Source organism: Rhagoletis pomonella, unplaced genomic scaffold (genome assembly GCF_013731165.1).
Source record: "Rhagoletis pomonella isolate Grant_MI unplaced genomic scaffold, Rhpom_1.0 Rhpom_scaffold_00004, whole genome shotgun sequence".
Taxonomy (NCBI): Eukaryota; Metazoa; Arthropoda; class Insecta; order Diptera; family Tephritidae; genus Rhagoletis; species Rhagoletis pomonella.
In genome coordinates, this window is record NW_023458558.1 from 67,431,942 (window position 1) to 67,457,225 (window position 25,284).

Sequence of the window (25,284 nt, forward strand, 5' to 3'; positions counted from 1 at the left end):
TTTTTTTATTTACTTTGCTATGTATGTATGTAACTCATGTATGTAACACTTGCCTTGAAAATAAAATCTGTAATTTTTAGGCTTTTTAAAATATCAAAAGGAGCAAAATCCAGGATGTTACAGACCCTACCATCTACTCCCTACCATTTACTACAGATAATATTTTTTTAGCTTATAAAAAAAAAAAATCGGGCCTCAAGATCTAACTTAGCCAAATTAGCACTTATTTTATTGTATCTATGTATATACCTAGATATAAGTATGTATGCGAAAATATTTTAGTAATTAGAGTTTTTGCTTCAATTAGCTTTATCACAAACTGATAGTGTTAAAACGATTTTATATATATGTAGTGCCTTCAATAAACATTACTTGGTAAGTGGGTATAATTATTTCCGATTTTTATAATACTGCTTACCCTTTGGGTAACTGATTTGTGCAGTTTTTATTGAAGCACCACTTGAAAATTGTAAGATAGCGGTGGTAATTAAATGTAAGTAAGCAATTAGCGTATTTACTTGATATACTAAATTTTTATTAATGGCATTTCTATTAGAAAATGTTATGAATTTCAAATTATTATTTTTGCATACAAATCCACGTAATTACATGTACATTTGTATGTAGGTTAGGGTGGTCCAAATGTAAATCCAGACAAGTCATTCGTAGAATCGACCTTACCAACATACATATGTACATAAGTAGCTGAAAAGTTGGGTTTACTTTGGTAAGAAAATTGCGAATGGGTGTGTATTTTTGACGGTTTTGTTCGTCACACTAACTCCTAAAAAAGCACTTAATAGATAACGATACATTTTGCATACATCTTTTATACGCTCACCTTCTCTTCAGTGCCACGATGTGTGGTGTTACCCTGCCAGAAACGCCGCACGAAACCCTTTATATAACCCGTTATGCATTTGGAATATTCGAAGCCGGGATACCAGCATAGCGAACCGTAGCCAAATACCCAACAGTAGGGTTCATCATTGGCGTTATTGGCTAAGTTGTTGTGGTGCTGTGCCAATGCCGCCGCCGCCGCGGCTACATCCAGCATTTCCTCATCTTCATTGGCTGCGAAATTTCCATTCAAGAACAGATTTTCGAAATATTCAGGTGCGCCACGTGCTGCTGGATTTTGATTAAGATTTTCAACGTTGCGATTATGGTTTTGGTTGTAGTTGTGAATATCTCTGTCTCTATGATTGTGCGCCATCTTTGGTATGGAAAGTTTAAATTTAAACGATTATAATACGACTTTTGATGATCACTATCTTTGCCGGTAATGGTTGATTGTGTGCGCTCGCCCACCGCGATCTTTGTTGCAAGCTTTTTGTCTGACGCCAACACTTTTGTCGCTGTGGTAGTGATGATATGATAATAATGGTTTTTGTTGCTGCCGTTTCTTGCAAGACATCGATTTTTGGATGGGCTTTTGGTAAGTGTTTGTATGTATGTATGTGCGCGTACTTGCAATGATGAGGCTTTCAATGGTGTGCTGTGCGGGAATGCATTTAATTTAGCTCATCACTTGCTTGGAGAGATCGGTAGAGATTATTTTAGAGATTTATCATATTTGACTTGTGAAATGACTCTCTTGTTTTTTTTTTGTTTTTTGTTAATTTTTTGATTTACGCTTATCCGAAATATGTTGCCGCTGTTTAGACCATCTGCGAATTTTGTGTTTGTTTGATATTTTTACTGCAAATTAAAAGAAAAAAAGATTGAATAAAATAAAGTTAACTTGAAATTTTTTAATATTTTTATTTTTTTATTTGACAATTTATTTCAAGGCGAACTCATATAAGGTGGTAGCCCATCATGATTCAATTATTAAAGGTTTTGTAAGTAGCTTTTTTCTAAAATTTGGCACTCCCACCCACAGGGATGGTTTTTGGAAGCAGAAGAAAAAGGGGAAGAATTCAATCACACTTCCTAAAATGGGAGCTAAATTCTATAAAAACGTGTGGATAATAGTGAATGGTGGTATTTTAAAACAAAAACGAATTTGATTTAATTATTTAATTTAAACAAGCTTATTTACATCGAATATAACCCCCTATTGTTATTAAAAATAAATATTTCTATGTTTATACCAAACTTGCGTACGTCAGATGGCGCATAACTCGAGAATGGATGGTCCACTTTCAGCTTTTTTTTGTTGTATTTGTTTGCCAGTTGATGGACATGAAGAAGCTATTTGTTTGCGGAAAATATGCAATATTTATTAAACAAAAAAACGGCAAATAAAAAAATTTGGAGCTTACGTTTCTTTCGCGGTTATGGCTCGATTGTTTCGAATTCTTTGATGTCGCACTTTTTATGTTCTGGGGAAAATATTCAACACTGGCTTGCACAGCCGCAGTTGGCGATTGGTGCCGGACGAACTCAGAGCACGCAGCTACTGAACGACTGAGATAGGGAACGTGATCTACATCGTCAAATGAGAAGTGGCGTAATGGGGCTTTCGCACGAGGCGATTTTTCAGGCAACTTTTGCGTTCAACTCCCGCCGGGTTGCACGAAAAAAAATTTGAATGACTAAAAATATCAAAATATAAAAAAATATTAAAATATTCGCCATAAAAAGGCGTTTGTATTGTTCAACTTTGCATTCTACTTTCAGCTAATCGCTTTCAATAAAGTTGGTCGCCAGCCAACATTCGCCTCGTGCGTACACCTTTTAAGTGTGCAATTACATCGCGCCATTGACTAAACCGAGCTGTCGTGTGACGATTGGGCCTATGGATGCGGTTTGGCAATGTTATATTGCGTCAAAATCTCATTCGGAGACACCAGGATTGTGTCGTGGAGTACAATACCTAAATACCTTCGTTGGCTCATTGAACGCTTTACTTTACAGCGACTTGGCAGAATCAAGAGGTCTCCACGAATATCGACAAATACATTTCGGCATTTAAGGGAATTTCGTCTCTTAACATTGAATTTCTGTAGTCCAACGATTCTCACCCATTTTGTCTTGTTGGCGCCAGCGAATGCAGAACAAACATTTCTTCAAATTTAAAAAGTAAAAATTTCACTACTAACAATTTAAAAATGTTCTTAAAACTTGCAAAGAAATTTGGAAAAGAAATATCACTGTTTTTGTTTTTAGGAGTAGGGTGGGAGTGTCATTGATAAAATTAGAGCGAGAGAAAGTTTTTCTTACAAAACCTTTCATTATTGAATCATGGTAGCCCATGGTACAATAATTACAGGCATGGTGGAATAATAACAAGGAGTTGTCAGTTACTTAACCTCACTTTTTCGGCAGGTCTATTCCGGTCACGCATTTTAAAGTAGTAGAAAAGGTATTAGTTATTTACTACTCTTAATCCGTTGGTGCATACTATTTCAAATTAAATGTAGAAAAATGTTTAATTACAGGCTTATAAGCCAGGGCATGAATCACGTATGACGACAATCGTCTGAACGATATCGTGTCGAGATTGTCTTGCTTCATGAAAACCAAATATTGCACAAATGCATAAATCAGTGTTTTGACGACGTAATTCTGTTAGTATCGTTTGAGCGACTATCCTTTCAAAGTTACGTTACGGCAGCTCCACACAGCTTGGACATATATTGTAAGTTTAAAAAAGTAAAGGCGGTAAAATAAGGCAATTTCCTATAAGACTGTAAATGATTTTTTAAATTTACTAAAAAACATAAATATCGATAATATAAGCGGACTACTAATTTAACCATGCAGTCACTCTATTCTAGCGAATCAGTAGTCCTTTTGGCTCAATATTATGACAATGCAGCAAAAGTTATTTAATATAAAAAATCGCCTTTCTATACGATTTTTGTGTACGTTTTTCCCATTGATAACCACGATATCTTTTATTTTTTTTTACATTTTGAGGACAAAAATTATACAAACCATCAATGTTTTTGTTATTTTATGGCCTTATAACAATTATATTCAACAACTACAACACCTTGTTATTATTCCACCATGAGTAGCGTCATGTTTGTTGTGATTTTGACAAGATCGGCATGCCTATTTTCAGTGCTGCCGATCTTAACTTTTATACTACTATTCGTTGGGAATAGTATCTAAAATACTCCATTTTAGTAATTTGTTTTATCGTGATTTTTAAAGAACTTGGTGTTTTCAGAACAATATTAATATTTAAAATTGCTGGATTTGTATAATTTTTGTCCTCAAAAAGTAGAAAAATAAAAGATATCGTGGTTATCAATGGAAAAAAAACGTTCACAAAAATCGTATGTAAAGGCGATTTTTTATATTAAATAACATTTGCTGCATCGTCATAATATTGAGCCAAATGAATTACTGATACACTAGAATAGGGTGGCTGCATGCTTAAATTAAGAATTCGCTTATATTATCGATATTTATGTGTTTTAATCTATTTGGAAAATAATTTACAGTCTTATAGGAAATTGCCTTATTTCACGGCTTTTACTTTTTTAAATTTACAATAAATATATGTCCAAGCAGTGTGGAGCTGCCGATACAAACATATATTCAGGCTTATAAGCCTGTAATTATACATTTGTCTACATTTAATTTGAAATAGTATGCACCAACGGACTAAAAGTAGTAAATAATTAGTACCGTTTCTGGTACTTTAAAGAGCGTGACCGGAATAGACCTGCCGAAAAAGTGAGGTTAAGTTACTGACAACACCTTGGCATGAATCAATGTCCCCACCAAAAAGTTAAGCATCTGAAATTGAACTTAAACACATCACTTACTATTGCTGTATACACTACGGTTTGAGGTTTATAAAACAGTACAAATGTGGAGAACAGTGTTCGGACTACCGAAATTAGATTCAGGAGTAAATCGGTTAAAAAATCAAGGCAAAAACAAATTTTCCGTAGTAGATTTCCCTTTTTACCTTCGCCTTCGACATTATTTGTACGACTTCGCATAAATATGGGCTATTTTGCACTTAAGAATGAAGAAATGTGGAAAGTGATAAAAGTGGACGCACTGCTACTTACCTACCTACAGCTCTTGTGGGCGGAAATGGCAAATGTTATCTGATTATATCAATTTATTTATGCCGGTTAATATTAATCGCCCAACAACTTTAAAAAACTGGCGCAAATAGTTCCAAAATTTAGAATATCTTCGTCTTTTAGTTCTTCTTTGTTTTGACAAATGAACAATACTGCATCATACGTCCCGTATATAATCTGAATCTATCATCTAAGAAATTAATGAAAACAATGCTGTAAAACTTAACGAATCAAGTGCTACCAAATTTTGGCAGCTAAAATTGTACTAAAAAGTGCTGGGTAGTAGGAAAGTAGAAAGCACTTGAAATTGTATCAAAAAAGTACAATTGTATCGAAATTATCAACACTGTTCCGTAGTATTTTGTACTTTGCACTTTTTCTCTTTCTATTTTGCTTTTGGTCGTTTAAAGTACAAAAGCGCGTATCAACATAATGCCAAACCGCGTATGTGAGGTTGAATAAATTTTGTTGTAGAGAGTAAAAACACACACATATTTCAAAATTGTTCTCTCTTTTATAAAGCAATGGTATTTCTGGCTAGTATATTTCAGAACGAATGGATAGGGCTTGAGCCTAGAGCTTCGGTGAGTAAATCCAATTTATGACAAAAGATGTTAGTTGCGCGGTTGTGCAGAACGACGATACGCGGTTTTGTATTCTAAACGACGATATTTTTATTTTTTGGCCAAATGGAAATTTTTGGTAAATCAAAAATGTTTACGTAAATATTTGGCTTACATATGTACATACTACATCTGTAGATAAAATATTCGACTTAAGCAAATAAATTTAACGATATGTCGCCGGTAGTCGGGATCTTCAAATACACACATGAATACATTAAAAGTAGTGTGGCATATTTAGTTTTAAGAAACTATTCTGACCATCGGTTATGTACACTAGGGTGGTCAAAAAAAAAGTAAATTCGGAATTTTAATATATACCCCTATTTTAAATTTTGAAATCAAAAAATATTTTCTATTGAAAAACCCCACTTTTCGTAGAAATGTTATACAATTCTTGAAAATCAATATTTTTCGATAGGAAAGATCTGGTTCTTTTCAGCAGATTTCCAATAATAATTCCAAATTGTTTATTTAACCATTTTTTGATACTAAGGATTTTTCATTGGTCCCCCATTGCATTTTTAGGGGCGTTGGCGGACCTATAAAATAAAGTTATGGTTAAATAAATAATTGGGTATTATTATTGGGAGTCTCCGGAAGAGAAACATCCCTTGATTCCATTTCTGTCCAACACGCAAATTTATTATTAAAAAAATGTCGAATAAAACCAACGGATTATGTTTGCTTTTGAACACGGGTTCATCCAGTGCGCTGTAAAGACTGAGGAATAAATGTTTGAAAGAAATATGTGTTGAATCGAATCGGTCTTTTGTTAATGCGATTTTTGCGTAGGTATAAACAAGGCAACAGATTGGAAAATATTGATCTTCAATAATTCTATAGCATTTCTAAGAAAACTTGCTTTTTCCCATATAAAATATAAATATTTTTTGATTTCAAAATACAAAAAATACGAGGTTATAGAACAATCCTAGGGGTGAGAGTGTTAAAACTCCGACATTACTTATTTTTCCTTATAACGTAAATATGAATGCATTCACTTATGAACATGCTCTTATTAACCCTAAAGGAGAGGAATTAAAAATGACTCGAATTTTTTGCTTAATGAATGTAATGATCACATGCAAAATTATTCTTATTCTTAAAGCCAACAAATATTAAGCGGACATTTTATTCGAATCTGTTTATATAACTCTTATTCTTAAACAACAAATATTAAGTGGAAATTTTATTCAAATCTTTGCATTTAATGCATGTATGTTTGTATGAACATTAGCTAGGATTTCTCGGAACATAAATTCGATATACATATACACGAAATTTTATTTGGTCTAAATAAAATATGTACATTTGAGGCCATGGGAACTAGAGGAGCCTATCTACAAAATAAATTCTTTGAGTAATATAAGAAAGAATAGTTCATTGCACCTTAGTGATGCTCTCTGTTAGAGTAAAACAAAACCAAAGGCGCCTGCAACGAGCTATTACCGTTTCGCTTCTAGTAATGCTGAGGAAGTTTCAAGATGCCGGCATTATTTAAAAGGGCTTCGGATTGAGGCCCAGGGCATATATGTGTACATATTATGTATTTAATATGGAAATATGGAAATATGCAAAAAACGATAAAATACTGAAAATTATCCGTTTAAAATCACTAAAAATATTCTCTTAAAATTATTTATATATGGGGTATACTTTCTGAGCTTTAAACCCCCTCACTTCACACCCCACATTTTTCTTTTAACTTAAGACTTTTTTAAAAACATGCAAAATTCATAAAAAATAGTAGCGCAATAAGGAGAGGGTTAATTCAATTTCAAGGTCATCTCGAGGTCAACAGGGTGTTTTTAAAAAGTGGGTTATTTTTATCTCAAATTCAGAAAGAACGGAAAATTCTACGTTCTACATATCATATGCGGGGTCAATTTGCCGTCAGGGTCATATAAAGCGTGGATCTTCCTAATCAATATTTTTTTTCGCCAAATTTACCCAACTACGATTAGTAAATTTGTTGAAAAAACATATTGAATAGGAAGATTGATGCTTTATACGACCCTGACGGCAAATGAACCCCGCATCGAATTCCGCAAAATAAAATTTCTGGTACACCCTAATGCACATACATTCCTGTTTGTCTAGTTATACCATAATTTTTTAACCATGAAAGCATTAAAATTGAAAAAACTTGTTCAAAGGAAACCGAAAATTTCCAGGCATACATTTTTTATACATATGTATGTATTTATGTAGATATTTTTTTATTCCAAAAAGACATTAATACATACTGTGTGGCAATGTGCGAAAACGAGCGAAAACAATAAATGTCATACACATACATATACAAGTATTCCAAATTTTTTACTACTTTGTTTTCGCATGCAAATTCTAAATATAAATGTATGTACATACAAACAAGAGGATATTTAGATAAGTACGGGTGCGGCACAGTAGTGAGAAAATAAATAACAAAAATTTACGATCAAGCGGTGAATCAATTGCCATTGTGAAGATTTTGCCAAACGCTGTTTTTAACCATCATTAGTCCCTTAAATTACAAACCTAATTTGTCTTTAGGGTAATTTTTGACCCTGTGAAACTTAACGGTTTTTTTGATTGGACAAAATCTTTGGAGCTGAAGCAGCTGATTATTGTTTGGTATTTGTCTTTCGTCTTTCTTCACATTTAAAACATATTACAGGTTTGTTGATCTGGGCGGCATTGCTTCCTCCTAAAACCCAATGAAAATTGAAATTTTCTCTGTTCAGTGAGAATAGGGTCCTTTATGAACCTTGGGTCCAATTGGTAATAATAGCCAAAAAATATTTTAATTACAGTGTAAAATTCCATGGTAAACAAAATTTTAATTTTTTACCGAAAAAAATGAATTTTTGGGACTTAAGGCAAGTGAGAAAATCGGATTCAAAATTTAAATTTTTTTTGAAGGACTAATGAGGGTTAAGACAGGTATGGTCGAGTACAACACGAAAATAGGTTTCTTATGCCTCCATTTCTTAATAAAAAAAAACGTTATTTTCCTACTACTTATGTATGATAGCCCGTTAAATTATGTATAACAATATATTCTTACACTTAGGTTGTTGGGAGTTTTCATTGGGCAAAATTTAAAAAAATCACAACTTTTCTCCTTTTTTTCTATGAAAGTGGCCAAATGTGTAGCATTTTCTCAAAAATATATTTATTTTCGAACAAATTGATACTTCATTTAATGAAGGTGGATTAAAATTGTCCAAGTTAGGCAATTTAAGTAGAAATATGCTTTTGTATTAATCAACAATGGAATTTAAGCGTGGCAACAATGTTCTCTAGTTCGCATGGATTTAATGATACGAGTCGTATCATAAGTGTGCCATTTCTTTATTGGTAACTGTATGAGTATGTAAGAAAGTACATACATACATATCGTCGTTTAAAGTACAAAACCGCGTATCGTCATTCTGCAAAACGCGTAGCTGACATTTGCTGCCAAAAATTGGACTTGCTCACTCAAGCTCTTGGCTCAATCCTTATCCATTCGTCCTGAAATAAACTAGCCAGAAATGCGATTGCTTTATAAAAAAGAGAACCATTTTGAAATATGAGTGTTTTCAATCTCTAGAAAATAATTTGTGCAACCTCACATACGCGGTTTTGCATTTTCTTGATACGCGGTTTTGTACTTTAAACGGCGATATGTATGTATGTGTCAGTTTATTATTTTTCTTATCCCCATAATATATAGATGAACCACTGAAATATGTGTTAGGGCACGTGCGTGTGCTGATGAAGACAGTTGGCCTCAATTGATAAAGTAAAAAGTTATATATTTTGCAAACGCATAAGCAGATATGTAGATATCTTGTATTTACCCAGAAAACAATTAGATTTGATATACATTTGAGAATGTTTTGAAACCAAAGCCCTTCCTCAAATTTTAAACGTTGGAAAATGATTTGATATTTATTTGAAAATTGCAGCTTTCTCAACAAAATAATTGAAAAGCAAAAAATAAAATATTTTTGTAACGCAAATAATTTCATTGTATAGTTTAATGTTTCTTAAATCTGCACCCAAAAAATATTTTCATTCGGACACTTTCAAAGAAAAATAAAAATTTCCAAAACACTGCAAAAATGTTCAATTGTTGATTAAAAAAAAACTATTTGGAATTTTGCAACAAAAGTTACATAGTGTACAGTTCGATTACAAAACACGGCGCTGCCTAAATATCATTGAAAAACATTAATGTTGGTAAATTCGATGCCCACTTGAGGAAGCCTGATCCTTTAATAAAGTTTAGTCACTAAAATTTACCAATGTTTTTTTGAGATTTTTTTTGTCCCGGGTGTTGCGCAAAAAATTGCATACTCGAAATGTTTTTAAAAAATCTAGTCGAAAAATATTAAATTTAGATTAAAACTTTTTGTCATTTCTTGCTTTTTCCGAGTTCTGTATGAAATTAAAAAAAATGATGCTTGTGGTTTTTGTTGTTGAATGAACTATATTTAAAAAAAAAGTAAGAACGTATTGCTATGGGAAACATAAATATATAAACTAATCAAAACGTCGGGGTATTTATATTTTTGACTCTGACTGTATTTTGTTTATAATTATGAAGGCACATATTTTTAGGCATATTTTTTGCATACAAATCCGACCTCTAATCATTACTGAGCCGAATTCCATAGAATACTAGACACACTTTTTTTAGAGATTTATTTTTTTATAATTTTTCACTACAGGATGTGTTTAGAATTATTTCAATAAGATAAAATGTTCTGACTAAACTCCGTTTATTTAGAAAGTAGCATAAGCCACTTCATACCTCTTGTACCTAAATAACTGTTTTCTTGTAACCGAATGCATGTGTGAATCTTTCTATTGTCGTAAAATAATGATTAAACCTTCTACCTTTGGTTGCTGAGGTTGAACATTTAACCGACGCGTCCAGATATTACAAGTAAACGGTAATTTGAGTACCAGATGTGCGAAGTGACTTATATATGTCACTTTCAAAATAAACGGCTCATATATTGCTCCTAAAGAGCAATGAGCGGCCTGCAATGGTAATTTATATTCTGATATAAATATATTTCAAGATATAAACTTTATCCTGTGGAGACGGCCTATAACCTGTGCATTTTCTTGCAGGGTGTGTGCCCAGGGTGGTCCAAAAATGCATGTGAAAAATTAAAATCGGAATTTTTTGGCTCTTACCCCTAGGATTGTTCTATACCGAAAAAAATATACCCCTATTTTTTTTAAATCAAAAAATATTTAGAGGTCGCTCAAAGCGCCCAAAGTTTTAAATGTATTTTATATGGGGAAAAAACAACTTTTCGTACAAATGGTATAGAATCCTTAAAAATCAATATTCGTATATCGGAAAACTCTGTTTATCTGCAGGATAATAATACCCAATTGTTTATTTAACCATTTTTAAGTTTTTATTTTAATTTTTCATCGCAACTGTAATTTAAAGGTCCGCCAAAAACCCGCAAAAAATACAATGGCCCCCCATAAAATTGTTAGTATTGAGACATGGTTAAATAAATAATTAGGCATTATTATTGAAAGTCTCCTGAAGAGAACTAGAGTTTTCAGATCAAAAAATATTGATTTTCAAGAATTATATACCATTTCTACGGAAAGTTGTTTTTTTTCCATATAAAAATACATGGAAAATTTGATCGCTTTGAGCGACCTCTAAATACATTTTGATTTCAAAATTAAAAAATAGGGGTATACCTTTTTTCGATATAGAACAATCCTGGGGGTGAGAGCATTACAATTCCGACTGTTTTTGTGCACAAATGGGTCACATAAAGCAAACAATTTTTCACACAAAAACAAAAGTGTTTTAATTACGCATAAACTGAATGAGTAGTAGCCCAGTACGGAAAGAAACCAGTTTAAATATTGAGGTTCACCTAGTTTTTTACCAACCATTAGCCAATTATCCGACTCTGCATGTGTTTTCAACTACTTTAAAATGCATTTGGCTTAAGGCACTTCAAAGTCAGTATTTTTCTGTTGCAGATGTCTTTTAAACCAATTTACAAAGTTAGATGATTTTTCAACTAATATGAACTATTTGCAAAGATATGTATCAAAAGTGTAAGCATTTGGTTTATCTCAAGGAGGCTGCTAGGCGATTGTACATCAATTTGAAGTTAGTTGCTACATAAGCAAAACTAAAATACTTTATCTGAGGTAATTGGTTGGGATATGTCGTGCTGGGAAACAAATATATTTATGAACATATATATTTTTATTGTATATTATCTTATTTTTTAATTTTGCTTTCGCAGAAAAGACAACAAAGGCCATTATTTTCCTTGTTGGTATTGAACTTTTTATGTAAGAGCAGACATAAATTTTCTAAAGATAATTCTTTTATAGCTATCTATTTGTACATGCAAACTTATTATATGACACACCTTTTCTAAAGTGAAATACGTGCTTTAGCTATACAATTAAAAAAACACAATACATACGAGTAGTTAGCAATAAAATTCACTTAGGAAATTGGTTGGGACTCAAGAGTTGGGCAGCATACGAAATGTGCTAGGAGTAGGCTGTCTCAATTACGGAATTAATGGAATGTATGTGCACTTTATAAATTTACACAGATGGAATATTAACTTTTTTTAAATTTATTTATAAGCTATTTATATAAGTACATACATTACGGTGCAATCTGTCTGACATTGCAAATTTCAACACTTTAGAGCTTATTACGGCTAGTTTATTAGTTAATGCAAGCGTAGCGTCAATTGCTAAGCGGTTACGTTAATTCACGCCTTCGTTGGTGCGTACGTTGATTGCTTGAGTACAAAATTTTTTATTTATTTATTTTTTCTCTTTTCATAACCGCAATCTACAAATTACTCGGCCACTTTAGTGTAATATATTTGGTTATCAGTCACATTATAAATTTGGACCCTACATACTTGCAAAATGCAATCACCGACCGTCTCGCAACAATCGTTCCACTTCTTTCACACTGCTCTCAAAGCTGTTTACTTTTTCCTGTTTTTTTCGTAATTTTCTTGATTATCACAATACGTGATTTGCTCTAAGTAAATATATTTAACGCAATAGCCAGACAAGAAGTTAAACATTGTTTTAGTTTTATTTTGTTCTGTGCTAATATTATTATTTTCTTATTTACCCTATATTTTTGTACATACATATACTAAATAGCACATTTGTATACATACATGTACATACTACATATGTCCACGCTCTGGCCTCATGGACCTTATGAAAAAAACAAGCCGTGGTAAAGGGTGTTTCGTTTGGTCAATTCAAACTCAATTTTTACTTGTTATTTTTGTTAAACTTTTTTTCACTGTTTCTATAGGAAACTAATAAGGACCGTAAAGGGAATGAATTCTATATTTAGGACACTATGCACTTTCATTCGTTTGAGCTGAAATTCAAAAAGAAAATTTTTTAGATGAATGTAAAATAAAACAGCACAAAATAAAATGAAACATTTAAAAAAGATGAAATTAAAAAACTAAATATAAATTTATTAAAAGGAATTTCCACTAGACCTTGAAATGAAATAAGGACGAAAAAATTTCGATAAATGTCATATCGTCCCGTTTCCGCTCTAACTACGTACTTATCTACAATTTTTGCAAAAAGTAGTAGATTAATTTGCAACAAAAGTTTAAACATCATACTATTTTAAAATAAATGAAAAACTTTAACTAGTTTTTTTCTTCTTCTAGTGTTAGTTGGATCAAAAATATTATGTATAGAATTCATACAAGTTTTTTTTACAAACTTTAGGCTGATTCTGCTGCAGACACGAGGTTAACGCAGAAATGAGACGCTTTAGAAACCGACTTTAGACTTTTATTTGCAACGGTATTTCAATAGCCAAATTATGTGATCAGATTTTTTTGTTATTTAATGCTTAGTCGAATTCCGGTGTAAGGAACTCTTGTTTTACAATGTGGAAGCAACATTTTTTCATCAAATATTTTTGGTTTCAAAATCTGAAAATACCTACCCTTTTATTTACAGTCCCTAAAATGAAATACTGACAGCAAAAAACAAACGCAATTTTGTTTCCTAAATGTGTGATGCCTTTTATCATTGCGAAACTATTTCTTTTTCTATTCAAGTCCTCACTTTCTTATTCGCATTGTATTCGCACACATTTGCTTATGTCTACTACTGATCGGTAAAAAAAAAAAACAATTTATTTAATTGTTTATGGCACTTACTAATTGAAAAAGTTCACACTTGGCGAACTGTTTGCTTACTTCCAGTATTCGCGGTTTATAATAGTGGTGGCAAACTATCGATGGCACTATCGATGGTTTTGGTTTTTTTCGCTATCGATAGTTATTCAAATAATGTAATAATACTTTTATATAAAATACGATATGGCAACTATGTTGGACCAACGTCATCAGTAGAATCGAAACGAATGTACAGTGAAACAGCTTTAATAGTAAACGAAAAAGATCGCAACTAAAACCTAAAAATGTAGACATGCTATGTTCCTTTAATAAAAACAACTGGCTTTAGAAAGCAGAATACGTAAACATGTTTAGATTTTTAAATCATACTTTAATTATTAAGGTAGGTCCTTATGGTCTTTAAAAAACTATATTTAACGCAATGGGGCGTATTCATAGCCAAAATTAAGTTAGTACTTAAAGTTAGTTGTAGCTTTTTGACATAATTTTGGATGGGTTATCTGTCAATAAAGTTACAGACAACTTTAAGTACCAACTTAGTTTTGACTATGAATACGCCCCAATTAGATTTTTATTTTTTTTTTTTAAATAGGCGACTATCGATAGACTATCGATAGTTTAAAAAATATCGCCACTATTGATAGTCGCGACAATCGATAGTTTGCCACCACGGGTTTATAGTAGTACCGTGTGCAGGAAATTGACATCAGATGCTCAAATGTATAGTATGTACATTAGGGTTGCCCAAAAACAGTTAAGTCGGAATTGTAATGCTTTTTTAATACTAACGATTTTTTATTGGTCCACCATTACATTTTTCGCGGTTTTTAGCTGACCTATAAATTAAAGTTGCGATGAAAAAATGGTTAAATAAATAACTGGGTATTATTATTGGAAATCTTCTGCAGATAAACACAGTTTTCCAATAGAAAATTATTGATTTTTAAGAATTCTATACCATTTCTACAAAAAGGTGTTTTCCCCATATAAAATACATGGAAAACTTTAGGCGCTTTTCAAAATAAAAATATAGTAGTATATTTTTACGTTATAGAACAATCCTAGGGGGGTGAGAGTATAAAAATTCCGACTTTACCTTTTCACATGCATTTTTGGACCACCCTAATGTACAAAATACATAAGTTGTATGTTTGTACATATTCATATAGGGGCGTCCTTATTTTCAGCTCGGGGATTTGAATATCAAGTGTGCAACAAAAAATTTTACATACAAAAGTATATTTATTTTATGAACATATAACAAACTTAGCGGTTGACCTCATCTATCATCTTAAATATAATTCGTTCAATAATTATGAGTAGTGAAGAAAATAATTAACTAATTAACGATGCTATTAAATTTCTAACCACTAACGACATCCCTAAATTAGCGAAAGTACTCGTGCATAAGGTGTGTGTTCCGTGCTCGTACGGGAAATATCATATGCCATAAACACGCGACAATTGTGAAATGTCAAGATGGACCGCAAAAGCGTATTATATCTGTGGTTTTCACTCTTGTTTGACACTCTTGTTCTTAACTTAAATAGTAAACAAGTGGAAGGCACATTAGGGTGGCGAAAAAGCACACAAGAAATTAAACTTTTAGAATTTTCTAGCTGGCGTCTTTGTGTGAAGATTTCTGAAGAGAAATATTTTTATTCGATCAAAAAATGCTTATTTTTTACGAATTTATAGCAACTCTACAAAAAACAAATATTTCCCCCATACGAAATATATATAAGGAAAACAACAAAGCGCCGGTGGTGCGAGCCGTATTTGCGATATTTTTAAGTTCTGGGAGTGGCTGTGAAAAATCTAGCACCACTTTAATTCACATACATATATACATGCATATGCATAATAAATTATAAGGCATTTTACTATAAGTACTATACATAATATGTATACACATGTGTACACATAGAATTATAAATCACAGATATCGGGAGTCTCTTTATTTGCTATTCGGGCCACTCGGTCGTACTTTCTTTTTTTTTTTTAGCACCTAAATGTTTACGCAGATAAATGTGCTTTTCTCACGTATGTACGTACATACTAGGTACAAAATGCATACTCGTATATGCGTCGATATACATATTTATTTCAAAATTTAGAAGCGAATGAACCCACTTGAAGGACGGTTATCGGTCGTCTACGTTTTACTTGATATGGATTGAATATGTATATATATGTATGTAAGTACATAAACAAACAATCTTAGGTACCTACTATATGGATTCGCAATTCCTTGTAGAAACTAAATGCAATATCAAGTATGACACATAACATTACTGCAATTCTTCAAAACTTTAAAAAGATTATCTAGATATGTATGCACTTAATAAAATTAAATTGAATACATTCAAAACAATTTTGTAACGCCACGCGTTTAGTGTTTAATTTTTCTGAACGCTTCGTCGACGGCCACATACATTTGTATGTACATATTGTCACCTAAAATGCAAAAAGCCATAACTAACATCGTCGCTGAAATGCAAAAAGTCTTAGAAAAAAAAATTTACGCAAATCACCTTATTTTTATTTCGTAGACGTCACAACGACTATGCATTTGTTTTCTTTCGATTCTAAGGTATTGCAAATATAACATGCATATACGTACATACATATATGTATATGTATGTATGTATGTTTACTTCAAATCCAAATGGTAAACAAACGCGCCCAATTGTAAAACATTTGCATATGTACATACTCTACCGACTAATTTTATTCGTTTCTATGAGAAATATTATTGCCTATTTTTATAGATTTTTATACCCGAGCGCACTTGTGCACAAGGGTATATTAATTTTGTTCACATAACGGTTGTTTGTAACAGCCAAAACGAATCAAGATAGATATAGACAAATGTATGCATAAATGCTCAGAATGAATAGAGAAGTCGATTAAGCTATGTCTGTCTGTCCGTCCGTCTGTCTGTCTATCCGTCTGTCCGTCCGTCCGTGTACACGATGACTCGAGCAAAAATTGCGATATCTCAAACAAATTTATATTTAAATTTATATATTTATATGTAGGTCTTAAAATTTCCAAAAAAAAACATTTTCGGTGGGCACCCCAATGTACATACATATGGACGAATCCGAGAAATAGTCAACCAAAATCGAAAAAAAATCATGCAATTAAAATTCTCTAATTTTTGTGTCAAAAATGGCATAGTACAACATATTCTTATTTCATATTTCCTATCACATTTATTTAAGAAATCTGATTTGCCCCTCTTACTTCTTGAAACAAAGCTCTAAATAGCATTGGTTTTTAGCATTATATCTCTTAATAAAATAGGAAAATATCGCTTTAAAAAAATTCATTTTTCCAACGGAAAAAAGAGTAACGTCCGGAATTATATATACAATTGTTTTTAAGTTAATACAATCTTTAGTTTGCTTTTATATCACATTTTGTAAACTTTGTTATTTTCTCTTTAAAGTATTTTTGTAGATTGTGCTATCCATGCTTAACAAATTGTGGAAATCGGTTGACTTTGATGGTCATATAAATATCGCTTCCTTCTTCAGTAACGTCCGAACATAGATTTCGAAGGCAAATACACCGGTATTAATACAAATTAAAATTTCCATTATTTTGTTGTCATAAGAATTGCTCTAAACCTTTCCTTATACCACACAAATTTTTTACTTATAACATTTTTGTTTTTGCCACAAAAATTAAAAGAAACGTCCGAACGTAACGTCCGCAACGATATAAATACATATCGTCGTTTAAAGTACAAAACAAAGTATTGAGGTTGCATAAATTATTTTATAGGGAGTAAAAACACTCATCTTTCAAAATTTTTATATTTTTTTATAAAGCAATCGCATTTCTGGCTAGTATATTTCAGGACGAATGGATAAGGATTGAGTCAAGAGCTTGTGCGAGCAAGTCCAATTTTTGGCAGCAAATGTCAGCTAGGCGGTTTTGCAGAGCGAAGATACGCGGTTTTGTACTTTAAACGACGATATACATATGCAGTAAATATGTTAGCAGAAACATTTGCGAAAATTTTTGCGATAACAAAGAGGGAACCTTATTGTCTCAGACACTATTTGTTTACTTTAATTTTTTTCACATTAAGGGCCGGTTGTTCAATGTCTGATTAGCACAAATCGGAGGTAGAAGCTCCGGTTAGATACAACGACTGCTTTATCGATCACTTGTTATATGCATGCTGTCGAAGTCGTCGATAATGATGTTTAACCGGCAAGTAGTGATAACCAGACATTGAACAACCGGCCCTAAAAGGCAAACATTATTGTCGGTGCACGTACTATGTACATTAGGGTGGTCCAAAATGAATGTGAAAAAAGTAAGTTCCGGATTTTTAAGCTCTCACCCGCTGGAATTATTCTACATTCTTACAAAATCGATATTTTTCGATCGGAAAGCTCTGTTTGTCTTAAACAGACGTTAGGGGTACCTATAAAAAATAGTTAATATTAAAAAAAAATGGTTTAATCAACCATTGGGTATTATTGTTGTTCTAAAGAGAAGCAGAGTTTTCTGATCGGAAAATATTGGTTTTTAAGAAATCTTTTCAATTTCTACGAAAAATGTGTTTTCTCCCATGTAAAATACATGGAAAACTTTGATCGCTTTGAGTGACCTATAGATTTTTTTGAGGTATACTTTTTTGTATAGGACAATCCTAGACCACCCTAATGGGCATACATACATATGTACATATGTTATATAAAGTTTATATTTGTCGAACTTGAGATAAGTACATCTTCAAGGCCGAATACAAATATTGTATTCTAACAAGTACGTTCTTTGTGAAGGAAAGTAAATTGAGATTAAGTAAGTCTGCTTATCAGTGAGCTACAAGTTGGCAACAAAATAAAACAGAAAAGCGAAGCAATTAAAAATAAAATAACCGAAAGTAAAATTGGTAATTATACTGTAAAGATAACATACTTGTTAAGTATTTAGCAACTTTTTCGTTAGACCATACTTAGACCATACATACATATGACGTAAACAATAAAATGTGGGTGTGGCACTAATAAATTTATTTGTTTTGATTTTAATCAGAATTAGTGACAAATTTAGATACACTTTAAAAATAGCGCACTTTTGTCGCTTAGAGTAAATAATGCTTATCAGATTTAAAAGCATTGATTAGCATAGATAATTATAATATTATCTACAGCGTACTGTATTAGAAATCATCATTGAGTAATTTTCGAACAGGGGAAAAATTTTTATATTTTCATTAATTATTCGAATGACGGATAAATTATTTTATTTTTTGGGTAAACTAAATTACTAAATATTTATTATTTACGAATAACGAATCGTCAGTCGAATAATTTTTGCCCAACTCTCTTGCATAGGTCCATTGTCTGTTTCGGATTCCCATTGTCGTAGATGTGCAGAGGATGACGAGGTGGTATCATCTCAGCAATTCATTATCAGTTTCTCTGATTTCGTACGACTGATGTTCAAGCGTCTCGGCTTGTATATCACCAACGCTTCTGTAGAGCTTTTTGGGGTGGACATTATGTTGAACACCAAGAAATTTTCCCTAACAAGTTAATGCAGCTACCGTTTCAAGAAAATCGATTAACTGGCAACACAATGGATAACATAACAAAGGTCTAAGTGACCCCCTCGACGGGTGACCCCTCTAACATCCTATAGTATGATAGGTGAAGGTGATTATTTTCTATTGTTAAAATAAATTAAATGCACCGTAAACTCGTGTAAACGGTGAATGCGTAAACCTTTTAACATAATTATTGTTATTTCTATTGTTCGCATAGTTTGTTGTTCTTTACTTCGAATACAAGGAATGTTTTTCATTAGTTAATAGTTCGTCAATATTATCTTTTGTAACCTTAGATGTTATGAAAAATTTCATGCGCGATTTGCAGAGCTTTAAAAATATTTACTCAAAGGTGCGTTGCGAAGAATTGTATTAAGTTTATTGACGACAGACACTAACAAATGACTTAGATATTGTACGTAAATGCATAACTGTGTGTAAAGTATAAACCGTCTGTCTATCAAGATGTTTGTTTGTAAAATATACAATAGCTTATTTATATAGTCGCACGTGCCTTAAATAATGCAACCAGACGTGTTCAATTTCCTTTACGATTAATTACGATAATTAATTTTTTTGCATTTTTTAATTTTAATGATTATTTTATATAATATTACATAAGCCAGCCATTAATAATCAATTATAATTAAAAATAATAAAAAATAGTTATGATTAATTGCCATTAAAAAATAACCAAATATTTAGAAATAATCAAATTTATATATTATTCAAAGTTTAAATATATCATCGAATTGAAAACAAAAATATTTGAAAGTAATAATAAATAATTGAAAATAATGATGTAATTAAAATATTTCAAAAATAATTGATAACAATCAAACATAACAAAATAACCATGTAACTTAATATTAAATATTAAAAAGGTGCAAATAATGGTATTTAATCATTAAACGGTTACCCATAAAAACGTTCTTTAATTATTAATCATTATTTAACAGGTCTGAATTCAACTAGCAATTGTATACAGAATCTTAAATAAAAATTTTGAAATTTTACAAATATATTTTAAGCAAAAAAACGACTTGAATTCTGACGTAAAAACTTAATCCTCTTAATAAAATCTTCATGATCCAATGATCAGATCTAAACAAAAGTAGTATGATACCACTTTTGTGGTACCTCAAAAAAAACGTAAAAAAAATAATAATTATAGAAATCGGTTAGCGTGGTACAAAGCATACGAAAAAAAAATTTAAATATTCACACGAATCAATCACCTCCTCTTTTTTGAAGTCGGTTAAAAAGCAAGAAAGATTTGAACTGATAAAGTAAATGTTTTTAGGACTACTTTTATTAAAAAATAAATGTATAACTAATTTGACCATTAGCAATAAGTTTTTAATGCTGATTGAGTTGATTCGATTTTTTAATTAAGCTCGAAATCTGAACATAAGATTTAACTGGGCGTATGTTTATTCTTTTTATTTGCAAAAATACATACATACATACATTCAAGTTAGTATGCAAACTCGATTCTGGAAATCCTCTTATTGATCAACAAAATTATCATAAATAGTAAAGGGGAGAATTCAAGAATAATTAGAAACTCGCTTTGAATATCCAATTTCATGTATGACTGACTTGATTTCATTTTTGTGCAATATACTTATGTCTGTGGCCATAAGCAATAACCGCCTAAGTCGAGAAACCTGAATTCGAGAAAAAACGTTTTAAACATCTCGATAGTAATGTTAATCTTATGGCGAAACTAAAATATGTTCGTCTATAACTTCTTAAATAGCCTAGGTGGTGAGATGGGGATTTCACATACACGTGGAATAGTAGTTGCGGAATTCGATAGCACATATAACTTAATTCTTTCTTAAGTCAACTTAGGCGATTATTGCTTATGACCACAGATGTATGTACCATATATATGTATGTAGTATGTATGTAAATTGTTATTCTCGACACAAAGTAGAACAAGATTTCGCGTAAACAAATGTAAAGGTTATTAGCTGTTATGAAATACAGCAATACAATTTTGCATTCTTTTTTATTTCATACTTTTTCGACAATATTTATTAGAACAACTGTTTAAATACACCATACACCGATTCATACATATAAATATATGTATGCACATATGTGCTTTTTATAGAGATGGAACAAGGGAAATTAAAAATCGAAAAATGTGAGTCTTATTTTTCTGCAAATGTCATTTCCACTCTATTTTAAAATATCGTAAGGCTTTAAGGTAGAACTTCAATTATCAAACTTTTCAAGCGTTTTGAATTTCGGTGCTGAAGTGTAAGGTAAGTTAGTGTGTCTCTATGGAAACTAGGAAACTAATCCTAAAAGCAAAGGTCGAAGAGCCTGTGAAAGTTTTCAAATTTTCAGTTATAGGTTATAGCGGAGCAGGTTATAGCGCCATTTAAGAAGAATAAATACTTACTTAAAGGCAGACAACAAAGCATAAGAATATTTAAAACATTATGAAATAAGAAAACTTTATTTGTCGGAAAAAAACATTATTATATTCCGGAAAAGCGTTAAACGTGAAAGCCGGGGAGTTGTAGTTTCTAAATCCTACAAAGCCCTAAAAGCTCCAACACACACACGTACATACTACGGCATTCAATCCCGAAGTATTTTAACAATCCCGGGATTTCGGGATGTAAAAATTCTTTTTGCATTTTACAGTCGGTTCGCCTTTTTCAAACCACAAAGATTGATTGTCACCACATTTGGTCGAAGGGGAGCATAATGCCGCTTAGTAAAAGTGCCCGTATTTTAATGTTTAAATATTTTTATAGTATCCTTAAATATCTATATTAGGCCTGTTTTATTCAACCATCACAAGCAAATAGCTAAATCTTGGTCAAATAAAACGAAATTAGCTTATTTCCTATGTTAGCCTAATTTTGACAGTTGTTTGACTGCAAATAGTGTCAAAGTAAGTGTTTGCCTCTTTCTGATTGGCTGAAGGAGAAAATTTCTGATGCTGAATGTCAATGCCTCTTGTTAATATACAAGCCAAGATAGCTTTTCATAAGCCAATATAATTATGTTGGGTAAGTCCTCCATACAAAATTAGCTAATAGCTTAAATTTCTGGACAAATAAAACACGGCTAGTACTTGTCAAAAGCATTTTCTCAAACCTATTTGCAGAAATCCTTTCCTAAAAAAAAACGCCAAATAAGTAAAATGAGGAACAACTCTGCCACACTGTAAAAGCTTGTTGTGTTTTCAATTGCTACCAGATTTTTCGTTTTTACACAATTCTTGCACAAAATGTTCGAGCAAGTACAGTTATTCAGGGAACTCCTGATATTCACTTCCAAGTTGAAATGGCTCAAGTTCACTTTGAATGAATCAGTTAAAATCTTGGGATCACGGAGCTGTTATCCCGGGATCTCAGGACATGGAAAAGTGTCCAGGATCTCGGAATGAAAGAGTTTTTTCTGCGTCACGCAGAATTCTAGAAGAAACACGTAGATACACGACTGTTTCGTGAAAACTTCGACTATAAAAATTTCGAGCTCTTTAATTATATTTTTAGCAATAGTTTGAGTATGCAGATTTTTAGCCCATTCAATTTTAGTAAAATAAAGGGCAAGTTTAAAGAAGCTCCGACTAATCTTTGGTTTTTGGCAACTTCTTTTATGACGATGTCAGTCATTTTCTTCCATACAAGGTATGTTCGACGATTTTTTTTTATATGGATAAAATGGGCAACATGCGCAATGCCGGTTCTTCTTCGGCAACGTGCAGAATTGATCTGTTAATGCCTAGTGGAAATTCCGCATTACTCCAATTGCTTTATTTTTATTTTATTTTGATACGAAATAAAGCCTGCTAAGTACTATTTTCCTTTAAATATATATAACTTAAAATTTAGCGCAAAAAAAATCAATTTTCATGCAAATCAGCCTATGCGGTTCCATTTCTACAAAACACCGCGTAAAAATTAAATCGGCGTAATAAACAAATATTGGCAAAGGAAACTTCTCACTCGTACGAACTTCATATGTACATACGCCCATCTTTACAAAAATACATACATATGTACATTAGGACGGTCCTTAGTTATTGAAGAAAAATAATAAAAATAATGTGTGAATAGCCTAAAGACTAAACTATGCAAAGTTTTAGGACAATCAAAAAATATTTACGGGCCTATTCTGCTTGTTACCGAACATTTTGACACCGGAAAATTTTGTTACCAAAATTAACACCACTTCTTGTAACCAATTCAATGCAGTTCTAAGTACCTTGGTAACAATTTAATATATTCAGCAATTCAGCTATGTAGTTTTGTATGAATTCTGGTGTTGCATACTTCCCAGGCAATATTTTGTTACCTGCTTATGAGATGGTAACAAAATTTTCCAGTGCGCAGAATCCGAAAAAGGTTTAAACATTTCGAGGAACTTTATTTACCGGTAAGAAAATTTTTGTTACCAACGCAGAATAGGCCTGTTAGAGGTGGCTCAAAGCGCTCAAAGTTTCCCATGTATTTTAAAAGGGGGAAAAACTATTTTTCGTAGAAATTGTATAGAATCCTTGAAAAGAAATATTTTTCAATGAGCAAACTCGGATTCTCTTCAGGAGACTTCAAAAAATACTACCCAATTGGTTATTTAAAATTTGTTTAATATTAACGATTTTTATGGGTCCTCCATTGCATTTTTTAAGGGTTTTGAGGGAACCATAAAAAATTGTTAATATAATAAACTTTTAAATAAACAATTGGTTATTTTGTTAAAGAGTTTGGCGTTTGAAAAATTTTGATTTTAAATGATTCTATACCATTTCTACGAAAATTTTTTTTCGCCATATAAAATACATGGGAGCGCTTTGATCCACCTCTTAAATCTTTTTTGGATTGACCTAAAACTTTGTATAGTTAAGTCTTTGGGTTAGTCACCAATTTCTAGGGGGTGAGACTGAGAATCCGAGTCTTTTCGAAATAAGGACCATCCTAATGTACATATCGTCGTTTTAAGTACAAAACCGCGTATCAACAAAATGCAAAACCGCGTATGTGAGGTTGCATAAATTGTTTTTTAGAGAGTAAAACACTAATATTTTAAAATCTTTTTTTTTATAAAGCAATCGCATTTCTGCCTAGTATATTTCAGGACGAATGGATACGGATTGTGCCAAGAGCTTGTGTGAGCAAATCCAATTTTTGGCAGCAAATGCCAGTTATGCAGGGTTTTGCAGAATGACGATACGCGGTTTTGTACTTGTACGACGATATATAAGTATTATACAATAATTGATCGTTTAAGGTAATAAGATAAAAGTAAATATGTACGTACATATGTATACAATATGTAAGTTCGCTACCAGTTTCTTACACTTTTGCTTTTCAAGTTCAACAAACTAAATTTAGTAACAGCTGGAAGTGTCAACTCTGGCAACCTGTTTTCATGCATACACATGCACTTTCCTACAATAACATCATTATCGAATATCCAAATGAGCCAATGAATGACCTTGAAAATTTAAAAACCATAGAAATGCAGTTTTCCTTAACTTCAATAGTCAGCGGTGGAAGAAGACAAGAAATAAATATGTACATACATACATACATATGTGGAACGGGTGTCTCAAGGAAGGCTGTCGTTTTACATTGTCATTCCTTTTATAGAACAATTTCATAAATGAAACCTTTTTGGAAATAAGAACAGCGACTAAATAATGTAAAAAGTGCAACAAAATGAAAAAAAAGTAATCCCTGGGGTCTCGCCTTATTTCGATCAGTTTTCGCTACATATTTATATGCCAGGGGTGGGCAAGGCCGAGGCCGAAAAGAGTCACTTGTAAATTCTAAAAGCTAAAAAAACAACATAAGCAAAGATGCCACGATGCAATTCCTACGTACAATCGCCCGCTGATTCCGAAAGTTGAGTAATTTTTTTATCCTATGGATAAGTTT

The 25,284-nt window shown here is 32.0% G+C and overlaps 1 protein-coding gene across 5 annotated transcripts in view; it reads right to left on the reverse strand.

Moving 5' to 3' along the window:
- The window catches only part of LOC118738023 (glutathione-specific gamma-glutamylcyclotransferase 1), a gene marked incomplete at its 3' end in the record, with an annotated part of 99,446 nt that overhangs the window by 29,713 nt on the left and 44,449 nt on the right, over nt 1-25,284 (reverse strand). For 3 of the 5 annotated variants that reach the window (XM_036468897.1, XM_036468898.1, XM_036468896.1), the window contains 1 exon segment: nt 842-1,701. In XM_036468897.1, coding sequence (XP_036324790.1) covers nt 842-1,216 — 375 coding nt within the window. 5 annotated transcript variants of the gene reach the window in all.